General features: G+C 58.4%; 1 protein-coding gene across 1 annotated transcript; it reads left to right on the forward strand.

Annotated features, from left to right (window-relative positions):
* The first annotated feature begins 463 nt into the window (after nucleotides 1-463).
* On the forward strand, nucleotides 464-17317 carry MNT (MAX network transcriptional repressor). The gene is made up of 6 exons (XM_070393219.1): nucleotides 464-888; nucleotides 6671-7232; nucleotides 7775-7816; nucleotides 7914-8025; nucleotides 13220-13412; nucleotides 13580-17317. The coding sequence occupies exons 1-6, from the start codon at nucleotides 816-818 to the stop codon at nucleotides 14335-14337; spliced, it is 1740 nt and encodes a 579-aa protein (XP_070249320.1). The 5' UTR covers nucleotides 464-815; the 3' UTR covers nucleotides 14338-17317.
* The last annotated feature ends 1133 nt before the right edge of the window (nucleotides 17318-18450 follow it).

The raw sequence follows: 18450 nt of genomic DNA on the forward strand, positions 1-18450 counted from the left end.
TCGGGTGGTTGCAGGAATTAGGTCACGTGTGGGTAGGGAGCGGAGACCCAAAGATCAGGCCGGTGTCTACCATCCTAATGTTTCCCTGACCTAAAATGTCCTTATTTGAGCTTCTTAAGTGATGAATTTTCCACCTTCCCTCCAGCAGGACAAATTTCGTTGTGAATGATCCAAACACACCCTTGTTCAACTTGTGGCATACAATCGGGGCGGAGCGAGGCTGGAAAGCGGAAATGAAGGGCGCGAACCCGGCCCGAGCTTCCACCCCCACCCAGGCCACGTGTGCTAGCGCCGTAAGTGGGTGGAGACAGCTCGCTCCCGACCCCGCCCCTCCCTCCGTGAGACGCCGCGGCCCTGCGGGTGGGGGCTCCGGTCCGGGCTTTGGCTGCGGCCCCGGTGTAGTAGCGGGGGCGGCGGCCGGGGGTAGCGCGGCTCCTTCCCTTGTTGTGTGTGTCGGTGCCTCCTCGCCATCTTGTTGCAAAGCCTTTTCTTGTCGGCGGGACTCCCGGGGGCCGCGGGGCGGGAGGCAATAGAAGGAAGGAAGAGAGGGAGGGGAAGGAAGAAGGCAGTGCCGCCTCTTTTTTTCTTTGCATCAAATTATTTTAAATTTGCAAATTATATTTTGCAAATATTTTGGGAGACATTGATTTTCCTGCCCGTGCTCCCCCGTTCTTGCCTGCGGAGTGCGCTGCGCCGCCCAGCCCTGTCGCCCCCCGGAGGTGATCCCTCCCTCCTGCCTGCCCGCCAGCCTGTCCTGTGCCTGGCTCGCGGGCCGCAGTCTCGGCCCCGGCGCGCCCCCGGCAGCTCTCAGCGCGATGAGCATAGAGACGCTACTGGAGGCGGCCCGCTTCCTGGAATGGCAAGCGCAGCAACAACAGAGAGCACGTGGTGAGCGGCGGGGCTGGGCCCCTGGGGCACCCGGGAAGGGGAGGCGAGCGACCCGGGTCCCCGAACCCACGCCGAAACCACGGACAAGACCCTCTACCGGTCGGCCCGCGAAGCCAGCAGTGCAAGGCTCGGCGCAAGAGCCGCCGCCCGGGGAGGGAGGAGTGTTGTGGGCAGGGAAATTAATTAATGACTTCATTAGCATGCAGCGAGGGACCCGGCTCCTGTGAGCGCCACCCCAGCTGCCTGCCACCCCTTGTGCACCTTTTGTAGGGCTCCTTTCGCGTGGGTCAGTGGCACCCTCGGTAGCTTTGAGTCTGTGAGAGCCGGGGGTGGGGTGAGCAGTGGTGTTGCGTGGGGGTGGCAGACCTGTGTGTGCGTGCGTGTGTGCACGGGGGATGTGTGATGGGAGCCTGGGGGAGCGCAGATGAACGGACGTGTACATGGGCGAGTGTACAGTGCACACGAGTGGGCGTGTGTGTAACGGAGTGTGGGGTAGAAATTACTCTACGCGGAGCAACTCCCCAGCTCCCCTGGCCCTATGGGGCGGGTGTGGGGGGCACTCCTGGCAGATCTACGCCCCACTGGGGCGGAGGCGGCCTTTGCAGAATGAAATGACATCGCGTGTCTTATGATCCTGGCCAGCCCCGCCTGACCCCGCCTCCCGGAGCCTGGGCTGGGTCTAGCGTCAGGGGTTTGGGTGAGAGCCGGCTGATTGGGTGTTTGAAAAACGGCCCGCAGGTCGCTGGGGGCAGCCCCCGGGCCCCCCTTTCTGCGCCCCACTTTAGCCGGTGTGGAATGTGGCGTGTCTGCGCGTTCCATACCCGCTTTCGGCTGGAATGCTGCGTGTGTCTGCGTACCAAGCCCGTTGGTTACACCGGCTGGTGACGTGGACGGACCCCGCCCCCGACCACGTGCACCGGGGACACTCCCGCTAGGGACGGCGCGGCCGGGCCCCTCCTCGCTGCCTCGCGCTCGACCGGGGGCGGGGTCTGGGCGGGGCTGGCCAGAGGCCCGGCGCCCGGTTGGGCCCTGGCTCTGGGCGCTGATCTCTCTCCGGGAGAGCCTTTTGCCTGCGAAGGAGGAGCCGGGCTTACCTGTCGGTTCTCGCCCCAACCTCCTGTTTTTGAGACGAGGGAAACCCTTAGAATTGCAGAGCAACAGGATGTTTAGAGCTCACACATTCCCACTGACCCCGAAACGTTCTCACCGGGATCTCCTGGCCACATCCCCGGTCACATTGTGGAATGAGCCGGGCGAAGAAGGGGCAAACTTTGGCGCTTTCCTGGCCGGGGAGAGAGAGACGAAGATTTCAGATGCCCCCTATCCCCACTCGCCCTTGCTGACGGCCCCTAGCTTCAGGGCGCTGCAGAAAAGGGGGCTGGGGGAAGACCTCCGTTTTCCGTGCTGCTCCTAGGGCCTCATCCCTCAGCAGTCGGGGTGTGTGTGCAGCAGCGGGGGACTCCTGCCCTCCTTAACCCTCCCCCTCCCAACCCTTCAGGCGGGTTGGTGGTGGTGGAGATTTCGCTGCGCCCTCCTTTCCTTTCTCTCTGCCTATTGTTGCTTCAATGATGAGTCATGCAGGAGGTAGTAGTGTGTGTTGTGTGTGCGCGTGTGTGTGCGTGCGCGCGCGCCTGCTGCCGCGCCGCCAATGCTGCGGCCAGCCGAGAGGGGGTGGGGGGGGTGGGGGGTCGCAGCCGCCCAGGGACCGTGAGCGGCGGGTCGGATGGCCTAGTTGGCTGCACCGGTCTCTCAAGGTCAAAAGTCACTCGAGATATGTGAGACTGAGATGCTTGGGTTTTTCAGAACGGATAGACTAAGACATCAACCCAAACGCCCCTCCCCCTTTTCTTTGGGGTCCAGAGTAGGGCCAGGCGGTGGATAGTGTTGGTGGTGACCAAGAACTGCATGCCTAGAAGCAGGGGGAGGAGCTTGCACAAGATTTGGAGAGACGGAGTCACCTGCTGCCACCATCAATACAATGCAATTCAAGAATACTATTGTGTCCCCATTGTGTACCAGGCACTGTGCTACAGGTGAACAGGATTGACCCTGACCTTGACTCAAGGAAACACTCACTTCATCTTTACTTTACCTGCAGGCTAGTTGGTCATATGGGAAAAGGGAGAAGACCCCCACTATTGTCTGTCCACCCTTTCCAAAATAAGTAAATCCACAGCTGACCAGTAAGGACAGGGAGGATGTGTGCAACTCTGTGAAGGAACCTGGGAATGGTTCTCTCCTAAGAAGTTGCAGAGCCCTGCCCTCTCCCCCACATGGTGAGAGCTGGAGGTGAGTTGAAGCCTAGTTCAGCTGCCCAGTCACAGCTTGTCGGTGGGGCAGGTTCTTTGTGGATGGGTGGATGCTGGAAAGCCAAATCTACACCAAAAACTCATGTACAGATGGCCAGATCAGGCCACGGCAATTGACTCTCCAGTGTTCATTTTCTCCTTGATGGCCTGTCCTCAGACTGGGAATGGGAAGAATGGGACAAGAGGGGGTGATGCATGAACCTTCTGATCAAAACTGCTGTCCCAGGTTATGTACCTGATGAGCAGCTCTGAACAGGGAGCCTCTTATGCATGCCCCCACTTAACCTCAGGGGTCAGTTTCCTGACCTAGAGCAGCCAGATTGCTTACATGATGAACCTGAGGATGTGTGTGCCTGTGTATGTGTGAGAGAGGAGAGGGAAGGGCAAGGTCATCTTGGTGGTTAGCAAGAGGGCTTGGTCACTTCTCCCAGCATTCATGGAGATGGCTCCATTGGAGGACCCTTTTCTACCTTGATTGGAGGAAGCTGACCAAGTGTCCAAGGCTTCTGACCTAGTTGCACCCTGGGCCTGCCTTCTGTGCCAGGCTCACTGTTAGCATGCAGGAGGGGAGAATGACCCTGCATATTTGGGGTCACCAGGTATGGATGTCTCAAGCTCCAGCCCTGTGCCAGCTGAGCACCTGGGTCACAGTCACTGGGGATGGCTGAAGGGAGCATAATGCTGGTACACTCCATGGCCCCTGGGGATCACCCCAGAGAGGTCATGCTAAATTCCCTGGGGTGGGGTGGGGTACAGCCTCTGGGCAGAGCCCAGGGCAGTTATCAGAGTATGTGGGAGTGAGAAGTGAGTGCACTCATGGGTGCAGCAGAGCATTATTTTAAAGAGCCTAAACCTATATGCTCCTGAGAGAGGCCCCAAGGGACTGCCAGCTTGCTTCCCCTATACTGTCTTCCCCTCCACAGTGCACTGGGAGAGGGTAGCTGCTGGGTTGGGATTGAGTCAGAGGTGGTGGGGAGGAGGCAGGACGCTTTGGTGGGCTGGGTCTGGCCTGGGCTGTCCCCTGTTCTTTACCACCAGTTACGGGAGGAGGCAGGACGCTTTGGTGGGCTGGGTCTGGCCTGGGCTGTCCCCTGTTCTTTACCACCAGTTACGCTTTTCATGCTGATCCAGGTGTGATAGAGTTTGGCCTTTCACTTGGGTCCTTTCTGGCACCTGTGAGGCGTACCTGCCTGGCTTTTGAAGAGAAGAGTAGGTGAGGAGGTTGCCATCTCCTGGGTGAACTTTGGAGTTGCTTTAAAAAATGGAGAATATGAGGTTTGCCTTCAATCTGAGGTCCCAGGTCACCTATCCCTGGGATTGGGGCCCTGTCTCTCCCCCTAAATATGGGAGAGTGGAATATTAACCCAAGGCCAATGAAAATTTGGGTCCTGGTTCAAAGGAATGGAGGTGGGGACTGTGTTGGGCTCTTGTCTTGAGTGTGGGGAGGGGAGAGGTGAAGATGGGTGCAGAGAAGGGGACTAGGGGTGTCCCGGGCTGGGCCTGAGAAGGGCTCCATAACTGGAACTCGGCAGGTTTCTTTCCCAGTGTGTTCCTGTGGGAAGCTGGAGCAGAGAGCTGGTTTTCTTTGGGGCTGTAACGTAAGTCAGTGCTGGTTGGAAAGGCCTGGGAGAGCAGGGCCTCCCCCAGTTGGAGTGGGCCTGCTCTGGCCGGCAGCTCCCCTTCCTGAAGGGCAGGGGAGACAGACGCGGAAGAGGCCGGTGCTGACCTGTCCAGCTCCTGAGCTCTGGCTGCTGGGAAACCACTGAGTGCTTCCCCTCTCAGAGCACATCCCCCTCTACTTCCTCCTTTGCCTCTTTGTGGGGGGGAGGGGCTCAGAGCAGGCTCTGGCTCACTCAGGTTGTTGATTGGCTAAAGGGCCCTGAGCTCTAAGGTTTTCTGGGGCCCCGGAGCCTGACAGACAAGTGGGGGTTGATGCCCTCCTGCTGAGGGAGGTGGTTTGCCAACCTCATCCCTCAGCCCCACCCCTTGTGGGGTGGCCTGTTTGGGGCGTGTCCGTGCTGTCAGCTGGGTTAGTCCGCATTGTGGTGAATCGGGGCAGGCGGGAGGGCAGGTTGACCAGCCTGCTCCCTGGCCTGGGGGCTGCAGCCGCTCCCCAGGGCCCTGGCTCAGCTCTGTAGCCAGGGGCCCCCAAAATGGGGCAGGATGGCGGTAGAGTGGGGCCTTTGGAGCAGGAGGGGCCGCTCCCCTTAACCCTGTTCCCAGCCAGCTGCTAAACAGGCCTCCCTTTCCTGCAAGGCTTTCTTTCAGCAGAGGTGCTGGACGATGGTGCAATGTTGCCTGAACTCGTTGCCTTGTTCAACCTCTATTAAAAAGGCCATGGCTTTCCTTTCTGCTGCCTTGTACCTTTCTAGTTTATGCTGCTGGGGGAGGTGGGTGGCATTTGAGGGAAATGAGTTTCAGCAAGACAAAGGACAGAGAAGGACCAGTTATGTTTTGTAGGGTCCCTGGGGGAACCAGAGGCATTGGGACATAGCCTAGGAGTCCCGAGTCCTGAGCCTGTTTTCCTCATGTGTGAGCTGAAGGTGATGTCCCTGCCCTACCTGTGGTGGGGGGCTCTTGTGAGGACCCAGGTGTATGTGTGTAGACACTGAGTGAGCATATGTTGGCACAGTAAGTGCCAGGCATCCACCCTGTGTCGAAGCGATCTGGCTGGGTCGACCCATTTTACCTGTGACTTGCTGTGGACCCTCAGCAAATCACTTTGCCTCTCTGAGCTAATTTATCTCAATCTGTGAAATGAAGGTACTCCTTGCCTTTTTATATATATATACATTATTGCTTTCAGAGAGGGAGAGGGACAGAGAGAGAGAAACATCTATGATGAGAGTCACTGATAGGCTGCCTCCTGCACGACCCCCCTACTGGAGATCAAGCCCACAACCCGGGCATGTGCCCTCACTGGAATCGAACCCGGGACCCTTCAGTCTGCAGGCCAACGCTCTATCCACTGAGCCAAACCAGCCAGGGCGGTACTGCTTGCCTTCTGTTGGTAAATACTGTTGAAGGTCTTGCCCAGAAGCTATGATCTGTCATGGACTGGCCTCTGCCCATCTCATCTATCACCCTTTGCTCCTAACCCTTGCTCATCAACTGCCTAACCCTTCAACCTTCACATGGCTAAGCCTCCAGCATCCTCTCTGACAGCTCCCACTCCGCCAAGGCCTGTCTTCTCTCCTAGCCGGGATTATTATCCCGATACTTGTCCCTTCCGCCACCCTCCAGGCCTTGAACTCCCAAAGGCAGGGACTGGGTCAGTTTCATTTGCTCATTGCTGTGCCACCAGCACTGAGCCCAGAGCCTAGCTGGGTATGAACGGATATTTGTGGCAACTCTGAGAAGGACCAAGGCACAAGGTCAGAGGATGGGGTACGCTCTGCTGGTGAAGGACAGGTGAAGCTGGAGCCCAGGACTGTTGGTCCCGCTGAGACAATCCTTGTGTTCCCTCTGCATAGAGGAGCAGGAGCGTCTTCGCTTGGAACGGGAACAGGAGCAGAAGAAGGCCAGCAGCCTGGCCAGGCTGGCCCATGCCCTGCCTGTGGAGGAACCCCGCATCGAGGCACCACCCCTGCCTCTGTCGCCACCAGCACCCCCACCGGCACCCCCACCGGCACTTGCCGCCCCCACCCCACTGACTGTCATTCCTATTCCAGTAGTGACCAACTCCCCTCAGCCCCTGCCCCCGCCCCCACCACTGCCCCCTGCCGCCCAGCCTCTGCCCCTGGCACCTCGCCAGCCCACCCTGGTTAACACCCCTGGACTCAGCATTAAGGATTCTGCTCCCCTGCCCACCAGGCCGCAGATGCCCACCCCTGCCCCTCTACTGCCAGACTCCAAGCCCACCGGCAGCCCCAAGCCTTTGCAGCCCCTCCCCACACCCATCCTGACCATAGCACCCCACCCTGGAGTCCAGCCCCAGCTGGCCCCCCAGCAGCCACCCCCACCCGCTCTTGGGACCCTGAAGTTGGCACCAACGGAAGAAGTCAAATCCGGCGAACAGAAGAAGCGGCCTGGGGGGTAAGTGAGGTGTGGCCGAGGTGGGGCTGGTGGAATGGAGAGAACTGCCCGCCCCCATGGGCTGTGTGTGCAAGAGGAAGTACCCTCCCAGGTAGCCCTTCAGAGCCATGCCCTCCCTACCTCGCCAACCAAAACAGCGCCCTCCTGAGTTTCACACATTCTCGCTGTGCCAGGCCCTCGGGCAGGGGAATGAGCATTTCCCTCTGCTCTCCGCGGGCGCCTGTGTTCTCTGATTCCGTCCGAGGCCGGAGCTGATAGTATCTGTAGCCTTTAGAAGGAGTGTCGCATTCTGGGTCCCCTGGGTGAGGGCTGGGGTCGACTCCCTCTCTCTGAGTCCGAGGAGCCCTTGTGCCTCAGGCGGGATGGAGGGTTAAGGGGTTGTGAATTATGGGCACACATGTCCACGGGGTGCACATCTCCCCTTGCTGCTTTTAGAGAGAGAGTCCGGAGGAAAAGCCCGTGGCGTTTGGCTTGGGGGTCGGGGCAGGAAGGCCGCCTAATCGCGCCCCCCTCCCTGAACCTCCCGTCTGTCTGGGTTGCAGGATCGGAACCAGAGAAGTCCACAACAAACTGGAGAAGAACAGGTGTGTGCGCGGGCGATCGGGTTCTGCCCCTGGTCCCCAGCTCCCCTCACCCCCGCGCCCCTCGCACGGGCTGACGGGTGCCCCCTCCGCTCCGCAGGAGGGCCCATCTGAAGGAATGCTTTGAGACCCTGAAGCGCAACATCCCCAACGTGGACGACAAGAAGACCTCGAATCTGAGCGTGCTGCGGACGGCGCTGCGGTACATCCAGGTACGGCGTGGGGGAGCCTACGGGAGCGGCGGGCGGTGGTGCGGGCCTCGCGCCGCGCCAGCTTCCTCCCCCGCGGCCTCCGCCCCTCGCGCAGCTCCGCCCGCCTCCACGCGGGCGCTGAGCACATGGCCGGTGACGTCAGCGGGGCTCCCCGCCCGGGAGGGGGCGGGAGGGCGCGCGCCTGCGCAGGGAGGGCGGCCCGCCGGACAGCCCCGCGGAGCCCCGCCGGCCGCCGGGCTTCGAGCGCGGTGACTCACCCGCGCCCGCCCCGCTCCGCCGCCTGCCGCCGGGGTGGGGAGGGCGTGGGGCGGCCCGCGCCTCCGCCCGCCCGCAGTGCCGGGGCAGAACCGGGTTCCCCCCGAGCCTCGTGGGTGGGTGGGGTCCCCTGGGCGTGGCTCCTTCCCCTCGGCGGCGCGCCTGTGAGGCCCCCCGTTTTCACCCCAGAAGGATTAAGATCAACAGTGCAAGAAGGTGCACGACCCGTTCAACCTGGGGTTTGGGAAATGCGGTGACAAATAGCCCCTGTGGCACCGAATCCTTTAAAATGACGCTTTCCTTTCGTCTGGATTGTTAAAAAGCCTTTCCCAAGCGGCCCTCCTGGCTGTGTCCCCTCCCTTCGGGCATTGGCCCTCTCTGGGGGGGGGGGGGGGGGGAGCGCCCGTCAGATAAGACTGTTGCCATGACGGCCCGAGTTTCGGTTTCCTTGGAAACCGGCCGTAGGTTCGCGTGCCGGGAAGGAGGCTGTGGGGGTGGGGCGGGCCGCCACGCACGGCTGCAGCGGAGACGGAGTCGGCGTCGGCGTCGGCCGTTGGGGGAGTGGGAGGGCCTAGGGCTGCCTGCCCGCGCGGGGCGGGGGCGGAGGCGCCGCGGGTCTCCCTGCCGGCGGGCTCGGGAAGCCTGAGGGCTGGGCTAGAAGCCAGCGGGGGAGCACCCCCTCCCTCGGCCTCGGCCGCGGGGTCACAGAACTGAGATAACCGCTGCCTGACTCGCTGAAGGGCGGACGCACTGCCTCTCGACTGCTCCCAGCCGGCTGCCTCCCACCAGCGGGCGCCCTTCCGCCCGCCCTCCGGCCGAGGGGGCGGGGCCGGGCCCGCGGATTGGTCGGGCCGGGTGGGGGCGGAGCTCCTGAGCGCGCGAAGGTGGGGTGCGGCCACCGGGGTGACACAGCAAAGCCGGGTCCGCGTGGGTGCGCGCGTGCTCCTGGCGGGGCGGGCGCGGCGGGCGCGGCGCCTGCGTCCGGAAGGGCTCGGGAGGGGGAGGGAAGCGGCGGGCCGTGGCTTTAGCACCGTACCCCGGAGGCTTGTTTCTGGGATGTTTTTGCAGAATTTGGGCTTGAATGTAAGCTACTGGTCTTTCAGCCATGTAGCCTGGGAGCACATCCCTGTTCAAATGCTGTGTGTGTGTGTGAATACGTTTCTTCTCCTGTACTCTGGTGACGCTAAATAGCAAAAAAGTGTCTTCATCATGGGAATGTTAGGAGGATTGGCCTTCTATAAGTATTAACTTAATAGCAATTACTGAGAAATGGGAATGTTCCTCTGTATAAACACATACTTAGGGAACGCAGTCTTGCTGGCATGACGTGTGGGTTTGCAAGTACATCGTAGAGATTCAGTGGAACCAGCAAAATCGGGATATTTGCTTGGGCTGAATCGGAAGCAATTTGGGTGCAGGCTGTCCATAGAGATACTTGTCCCGGGGCTGGCAGTGGGAGCAGAAACTTACAAGGCTGTCTAAATCCTCAACTTCACTCTTATTTATTCATTCAAGCTCTTACAGACAGTCCTGTGTCTGATTCTGAGGATAAAGCAGGGAGCAAAGAAAAAAGTATGGGTCTCTGTCCTCCTGGGTTTGGTCTTGTGTTAGGTTATAAACAAATAAACCAGAGGACGGTGCCGGAGGGCGTAATAAGGACAGGATTGCAGGATTTGTTCTGGGTGGGGAGCTGTTGCTGAGGACAGAGCATTTGACTTGGGACCTGAAGGTCTCAGGCTGACCTAAGCAAAGCAGAGGGCAGAGAGCACAACAGGCCGAAGTTTCTCCAGCAAGAGGACTGCCATGCAGAGATGGGAGGGAGCAGGGCGCGCGATGGGAGCTGAAAGAGAAAACTGGAGAGGCCACGTAGGTAGGCCGTGTACACCGAGGGCGTTGGTGGTGTGTGAGGCAGGAAGCTGTGGGAAGATTAGTCCCCGGCCAGACCCGGAGTAGCTTGGAGGTGCTAAAGTATTTGAAAAATGACAGTTAAGTGGACAGAGACAGGAAGAGGAGGAGTAGGCAGGCCCCAAACCACACATCCAGGTAGTCTTAGAAACATCAATGATGAGAAAGATTAGATCAGTTGCCTCCTGCACGCCCCCTACTGGGGATTGAGCCCACAACCCAGGCATGTGCCCTGACCAGGAATCCAAACCTGTGACCTCCTGGTTCACGGGTTGAGGCTCAACCACTGAGCACACCAGCTGGACACACACTGCTTCATTTTAAACCCATTTCCTTTCTATCTCTCTCTCCCTCTTTCTCTGAAGTCAATTTAAAAAATACTAAAATGAAGCAGACTAAAGTTATACCCTGGGGAAACTTTCAGAGGCTTCTAGGCCTGTGGGGAACTGGGCTGGGTGAGAAGAGGGGTGGGCCCCTGATCTCTCTCCCTGCGCCAGAAGTCTACCTCTCCTGCTAGCACAGTGCTTCTCAACCTTCTGGCCCTTTAAATACAGTTCCTCATGTTGTGACCCAACCATAAAATTATTTTCGTTGCTACTTCATAACTGTAATGCTGCTACTGTTATAAATCGTAATGTAAATATCTGATATGCAGGATGGTCTTTGGCGACCCCTGTGAAAGGGTCATTCGACCGCCAAAGGGGTCGCGACCCACAGGTTGAGAACCGCCGTGCTAGCAGGTAGAGTTCAGGATGGCCACTTGCAGCCCGCAGCAGCCAGGTTGGAGTGAGGGTTGACTCACCACAGGTCCTGTCATTTACGTGGCCTCAACTGATGTCATGTCTAGCAGTGGCCTCTTTGGGTGAGAAGCCAGACAGGTGTGGGTAAGAGGAGGGGGTCTTTCTGGCAGAAATATGGGGAGAAGCAGGTTAATCTCAAAGCCAAGAAGATAGAGGGGGCTGTGTGGCCTGGGACAGCTACGGAAGTGTAAAGCTACCAGGTTTCGGGCTGCTACCGAGCATGGCTGTATCTGGGCTTTGTGTTGCAGGCACGAATGGTTTGAGGTATCTCACTGGTGAGGTAAGGAATTAAGGTCTGTAGGAGGGAGTGTGGGGAAGTTGGGCCTAGTTGGTGGTAGAGTTGAAGACATTGCCATGCCCAAGAGGGGCAGGTGAACAGTGAAGAGGCTGCCCTAAGGAAATGAAATTGAGAAACTCAAATCTAATGGGTGATGTGATTCTCCTGAGATGAAGGGAGAGGCAGGGTAGAGGTGGGAGCTCACACACTCCCATCCTCAGAATCTTCCCCTGCGGCCAAGTGAGACACTGTCCACAGCTCTGTCCTGGCCACTGGTGGAGCCAGGGGATATGAGCAAACTACAGAGAGTCCTTGCCTTCTCACAGGGTCAGACAGGACAGTGTGTATGCGGTGGAAAACTAAACATGAAATGTTTTGTGATGTGAGTCATTGTCTGATTAAGTGTACCCTGACAGTTTCAGTAAATGCTCAGGTATGTGGTAGATGTCAGGAGGATGTACTGTTGGGGGCCGTGGAGGAGGTGGGGCCCAAGTGTGGTCTTGGAGCACGAGCAGATAAGACTGAGAAGGGAGGAGCCACATGTGAGCATCAGGATACATAAGGTTGGGAGAGGCAAACCAAGACCAAGTGGTGAGTTTGGTCTGAAGAGCCAGTGAGCTCTGCACTGCCGTGACGGGCAAGCCGTGGAAGCTAGAAGCTCAAGAGCAGTTCGGGTAAGAGACCCGGGAGGTAGCAGGGCAGGACTGTCTGTGTCATCTGGTTGACCCAGCAGCCATGACATGCGTGGGCCGAGGAGAAGCCAGCAACAGGGAGGCCTGTGAAACTTAGGTTGGTTTAATGGTTTCAGAGTCAGGAGGTCATGGAGGATGGCTGAGACTTGGAGTGGAAGGCAGCCAAGAAATAGGACATGAGCTGGCATTTTGGAGCTGCTATTAAGCCTCATGCAAAGGGAAACTGGAGACCCTTCTGATAGGGAGCAGTGCCACAGTCTGAGAGACGGGGCATCCAGCCCCTATGTGAGGGGTCAGCCTAAGGGGCATATGGTTGCCTGTGGCCCTGGAGAACTTGAAGCAGAGATGGCACCTTGCATAAGGGTGTCCTTAGCGAAGTGGGTGACATCAGCTTCTCGGGTGAGAGTGACCCGGAACCTGTGGGAAAGACAGAAGCCTCTCCAGGGGTGCTCAGTCAAGTCAGCGATGCTGCCCAGCACCCCGAGAGCCATTTCTCATTGGTCATTGCCACTCAGGTATAGGTGTTAGAGGAGGAGCACAATCCAGGGCTGAGGGTGGTTCAGCAGCCTGGGGAGTCTAGGGGCTGTGAGCAGTGTGAAAACAGAGGCTCAGGGAGTAACCTAGGAGGTCAGAGAGGAGGTGCAGAGCCAGCAGCCGCTGGGGGCCAGATAGAGGCAGATCAAGGAGATGAAATGTGGGGGTTTTACAAAGCCTAGTGGGTCATCCTCTAAGAACACTGAAGTGGACTAGTGAATGATGAGGTGGAGAAAAGGGCTGACCCATTTGGGGTTCTGTGGGGAATGGGTTCCAAGGAGGGTAGCTTCCGGCATCAGTGGGTGACATAATGGTATGAATGGTGGTATGTATAGGCCTTGGGCAATACCCGAGGCATCTGTGACACCTTTTGTCATCTGCAGAATGGAGGGAGGTGCTGCCAGGCGGGTGGATGGGGCTAGAGGCAGCGAAGCCCTTCAGACCAGAGTTGATGTGGAAAAGGGGAAGTCGCTGACCTGGATCTGTGCTTTTTCTTAATGACACCTGCCGGAGAGCCCACAGTCCTGGGACACTGGGCCTCACTGGGCAGAGGATGGCCCAGGAGGCAGGTGTGGTCTCCAGCAGCCCCCATTAGCCCCCTAGTCACTGCAGACCTGCCCCTGTGGACCAGATGATCTGGAAGCAGGTTGGCTGTGGGGGGATGTTCGCGGTACTGTGGGCCCCAAGGTTGCTGCTCAGGGTGTCCTGCTTTTCCTTGCCCTGTTCTCCAGTCCCTGAAGAGGAAGGAGAAGGAATATGAGCATGAGATGGAGCGGCTGGCGCGGGAGAAGATCGCCACGCAGCAGCGGTTAACGGAACTCAAACATGAGCTGAGCCAGTGGATGGACGTGCTAGAGATTGACCGTGTGCTCCGACAGACAGGCCAGCCCGAGGACGACCAGGCTTCCACCTCTACTGCCTCTGGTGAGCCCCACCTCTCAGATGCCAGGCTCCCTGGCCAGGCATTTGCCTGCTGGAAAAGATGCCCTCCCATCCCAGCCCCATGATGTGCCCAGGCCCCAGGGGCATTTGTTTCTCCAGCCTTGTGTTTCCAAGCCCTCTGACCTGTCCCTGTCCTTGTGTCCCCACAGAGGGCGAGGACAACATAGATGAGGATATGGAGGAGGACCAGGCCGGCCTGGGCCTACCCAAGCTGAGCCATCGCCCCCACCCGGAGCTGCCGAAGCCACCGCCCAGCACCGCCCCTGTGCCTCTGCCTCCCCACCCACACGCCCACTCCCAGCCTGTGGCCCTGTCTCCAGCCCATCTGCCTGGGCAGCAGCCGCCACCACAGCAGAAGACACCTCTGCCGGCTCCTCCTCCCCCACCAGCTGCCCCTGCCCAGACGCTGGTACCAGCTCCAGCTCATTTGATGGCTGCATCTGGGGGAGGCTCCACGGTCATCGCCCACACAGCCACCACCCACGCCTCAGTCATCCAGACTGTGAACCACGTTCTCCAGGGGCCAGGCGGCAAGCACATCGCCCACATTGCCCCCTCAGCCCCCAGCCCTGCTGTGCAGCTGGCACCTGCCACACCCCCTATTGGCCACATCACAGTGCACCCTGCCACCCTTAACCACGTGGCCCACCTTGGCTCCCAGCTTCCCCTGTACCCACAGCCTGTGGCAGTGAGCCAGCCCGTGGCGGTGAGCCACATTGCCCACACCCTCTCGCACCAGCAAGTGAATGGCACAGCTGGGCTGGGGCCCCCCACCACCGTCATGGCAAAGCCAGCCGTGGGGGCTCAGGTGGTGCACCACCCCCAGCTGGTGGGCCAGACAGTGCTCAACCCTGTGACCATGGTCACCATGCCCTCCTTCCCGGTCAGCACACTCAAGCTGGCTTGAGGATGAGGCCACTCAGAGGCCCCCAGTGGGGGCAAGAAGGGGAACCTGTCCCCACACTCTCCCACCAGCTCCACACATTCCAGTCCGGCCCAGGCCCACCCCACCCACACCCACCCCCAGGCCTCCTAGGGGAAGGGGGTGCAGAGACTCTGAGCCAGGGGAGGGAGGGGCCACCCCAGGGAGCTGGGCACAGGGCAGGGGGTTAGTTCACTGCACTAGGACTTGATAAAGTGATGAGAGATGCTCTGGTGGACGTGCTGCCGATTCAGCCTGGTGCTGTTCCTGCCTCCCCATCCTGTCCCCTGAAACAGTTTGATGTGGATGTCATGTTCTCTGCCTTCTCCCTCCCCTGCTGCCTTCCTGTGCTGCTGCTGCTATTGCTCTGTCTGGTGATGTGGCTGAGGATCTGGGCCCTCCCTCCTGAGCCTCAGCCTCTCTTCCCAGGGCTATGGAGGGGAAAGAGGAGGAATTGAACTGAAGCAACTTGGCTCAGAAAGTTGGGGAGCACTGTGGGCCCTATTCTGAGTACAGGTGAGAAGTCCTAGGAAGTGGCTGGTCTGGAGTCCTACGCAGACAGGTGGGTGCCCCAGCCTGGGGCGCGCCAACCCAGTTGCAGTCGCTGTGATTGCTTACAGCAGAACTAGTTAGGATTTTCTACCAACAGTAAACCAAACCCAAGCTGTTGCCAAGTTCCTGAGCCTTTCACCCCTTACTACTGGGCTCCTGACCTCAAGAGGGCAGGCTGAGCGTGGGGTGAGGTGGGGGAGGAGGGGCTTGGCTGTCCCATCGTCCCCACCGTCCCCAGCCTGGGTCTGGACTGAGAGCTGCTCTGGACCCCTGTTCCCATCCCCAGGCGTGGCTTTTGGCTTCCAGAAGGCTGTCACTCCCCCGATTCACTGGCCTCTGCTTAGTGCTCTGCACTCCCCTGAGGATGGGTACCTGGGGTGCCACCTGGGAGACATGGACCAACATCTGGTCTGGGTTCCAGGAGCCTGAAGCCACACTGTTGAGGCAATTAGGAAGTGAAACGGCAGGGGTTCCTCTAGGCTCCCAACCCTTTCCCACGGAGGCCCTGAGCACCTGTAGAGGGAGCAGAGCCGGGCTGTTGCAGGGCTGCTGCTTCTGCCCCAACAACTGTCTCTAGCGTCATCTCCGCCCTGAACGTTGCCCTTCCTCCAGTGGGCGTTACTGAGTGAACCCTGGTGGGGGCTTCTGTGTGCCACCGCCTTCCTCTGAGGAGAGGTCCTTAGTTGGGCCAAGGGCAGGGCTGAGCTTGGGGTGGAAAGGAGTGAGGGGAGCTGGTGTGTAGGGGATGCTGTTTCCCCTGCTTACGCCTTGGCAGACTTCGACTTTTTTTATTTTCCTAATATATTTTTATTAATTTTGGAGAGGGAGGGAGAGACAGAAACATCAATGATGAGAGAGAATCATTGATTGGCTGCCTCCTGCATACCCCCAACTGGGGATTGAGCCCCAACCCAGGCATGTGCCCTGACTGGGAATCGAACCATGACCTGCTTCATAGGTCGATGCTCAGCCACTGAGCCACTCCGGCTGGGCGGGGTCTCTTTTTATGTAGGTATTTATTACAAGTGGCCTTGTGTCAGACACACCATTACACACACGTGCACACTTGGCTCCCCACCTGGACACACCAATGGCCTTTCAGTGTGGAGAGAGGGGAGTGTCCCTAGGTGTGAAGTTTGCACTGACAGGTTGGGGCCCAGGATCCTCTGGAGGCCCCCGCAGAGGTCTTGAATAGATTTATATGCCTAAGAACTCCCTTTCAGTTCCTCCGTGGTCCTGGAGCCCTCCCAGGGGACTTTCTCCTGTCTCTCCTGGGGGTGGGGGAAGGGAAGGCCTTTCAGATGCCTTAGAGGCCTCCAGGGAGAGTCCCATTCGGCCCCCAGCCCCACGCAGCGCTCCCACCTCACAAGCTTGCTGCCTTCCTGCACTTGCAGCCGCTAGCACCACCCGGGTCCTCTGTGGAGCCAGTTCCACTCCCGATGTGATTACAATGGAAAGAACAGGGAGAAGGGCAGGCCTGGTGCCCAGGGAAGAGTCCGAAACATGGGTGAACCGCCTCTCCTCAGCTCCGTTCACCTCCCTACATCCTGAGGCTGGTCCAGAGTTAAAACTTGTGTGTCAGCCAGTCGCCCCTCGGGCCTGCACAGATACCTCATCCGCCCGCTGCCCGTGCCCCTCTCCGTCCCCAGCAGTGGGGGCTCTGAATCTAGTGCCGAATGACTATGTCCAGACTGGTGACGATGGGTGTTGCTGTTCTTGTTGTTTGTGAATGCTGTGACTGTGCCCGAGAGGGCAGCTGCCCAGCCCTTCGGGCATCTCCCTTCTGAGAGCTATCAGGACCACATCTGTCCTCACCCTGTGGGACCGCCTGCCCTGCCCCTCCCCTCCCCTCCCCTCCCTAGCCCTTCCAGCCTGGGGGACGTGCGCACACACACATCTTACCTCTCATGCGTGTTTTACTTTTTGATGTTCAGAGTGGCTCACTGGCTGGGAATCTTTACCTCGGGGAGAGGGGGAGATTGGTTCCTTGGGGGGCGGGGGGCCAAAGAAGGGCAGGGAATGCCTGGAGGGAAACGGGGGCGGGGGTCACCAGAACCCCTGCTCTCTCCAGGAACAGCTGCTGCTCCCCCATCCCAGGATCCCACCCCCATCCCCCAAAGAGGTGGCCCTTGTTTACAGTGAGGACTCGGTCACTGTGTCTCTGTTTCCTGAAATATAAATCGTAGTGACCCCAGACTGTAGAGATTTTTATGTGTTTGGATACATCTGCTGTGTGGGAAAAAAATTACAAAAAACCCTACTTTTGTACATATTGTATTTTTACTATTGAACTGTATTCTAGTGGCTGTTCATGCTCCAAGACTTTAGGTATTGAGACATGAATACTATCCATGTAATAAGCACTTGCCTGGAATAAAATATAAAATTGAAATAAACCTGCACTGAAACCGGAGATGGAGCTGCCAGCCCGCAGCATCTGGGTCCTTTTGTGGCAAAAGGAGGCAGAGACCTCCAGCAAGAAGCAGCAGGTCCCTTTCCCTGTTGGTGTTTGGGGGATGGTCCTCAAGCAGCTTTGGTGCTGGTCAATTTTAGAAGAAGGTTAGAGACCTTCCCGTTCTGATCCCGGTGTCGAATCATCAACAAGCTCCCAGAACTGCAGTTCTGGTCTTCCTTGTGCTTTTCCAGTACTTCCTCAAACCATTTTACAAACACTATCTTGTTTTATCTCAGAACAGTGAAGTAAAGCCAAGAACTAGCCCCATTCTGGCAGAAAAAGTAACAGGTTTGAGATGGCTAAGTGACGTTAGAGACACAGCCAGCCTGGGACCTTGTGTAGCTTCAGGCAGACCTCCACTCGTGCAGGGTTCTCCCTGAGCAGTGCCAGCCCGCCCTGGGGCCTCCTGTACAACCGGGGATCTTCACTCATGAAAGTTCCAATGGAAAAGAAGGTGAGGGGAAGCATTCATGGGGTAGAGGTTAGGACAGGTCAACTGGGAGTCCATTCAGGGTAGGGAACAAGAAGAGGAAGAGGTCAAACCCATGTTCTAAGGTGGCCTGCAAACCAGGTTTTGGAAAATCTTTGTCCCTGTGACTACATCCTCCCAGTTTAGGGGAAACCGGCCCTTTGGCAGGCTGTCTCAGGAAGAAGTGGGGAGGTGAGGGAGCAATTAGCTGGGCCTAACTATAGACCAGGCAGGCTGCTTCATCCTGCCTTGCTTAACTCCCTGACACCTGCCCCACTCCCAGCCCCAGCCTGGGGTACTGACTCAGTTTCTCTTTGGAGGGTGAGTCCAGGGATGTAGGGCGTGTGTGTGCGTGTGTGTGTGTGTGTGTATGTGTGTGTGTGTGATGTCATCCTCAGGGAAGGTAGTGGTGACCACTAATGTATCGGGGTTCCATTATTTGGAGAAAAGCCAGCCTCAAAAGGCCAGACAGTGCCCCACAATTCCTCCAGCCCTTTTCACTTGTGAGATGCTGGCTCCCTCTACTGGTAGCTCCAGGGAGAGATGGGTGCCTTCAATTAAGGCAGCGGTTCTCAACCCGTGGGTCGCGACCCCTTTGGCGGTCAAACGACCCTTTCACAGG

This window comes from Myotis yumanensis, unplaced genomic scaffold, assembly GCF_028538775.1.
Source record: "Myotis yumanensis isolate MYYU_CA2020_CCGP unplaced genomic scaffold, mMyoYum1.0.hap1 SCAF_16, whole genome shotgun sequence".
NCBI lineage: Eukaryota > Metazoa > Chordata > Mammalia > Chiroptera > Vespertilionidae > Myotis > Myotis yumanensis.

Excerpts from the sequence above, each read along its gene's own strand:
- MNT (XM_070393219.1), top strand. The coding sequence starts at position 816 with ATGAGCATAGAGACGCTACTGGAGGCGGCCCGCTTCCTGGAATGGCAA. Across the intron at positions 7,817-7,913 it reads AACAAACTGGAGAAGAACAG|GAGGGCCCATCTGAAGGAAT; the intron begins GTGTGTGCGCGG and ends TCCGCTCCGCAG. Across the intron at positions 8,026-13,219 it reads CGGCGCTGCGGTACATCCAG|TCCCTGAAGAGGAAGGAGAA; the intron begins GTACGGCGTGGG and ends CCTGTTCTCCAG.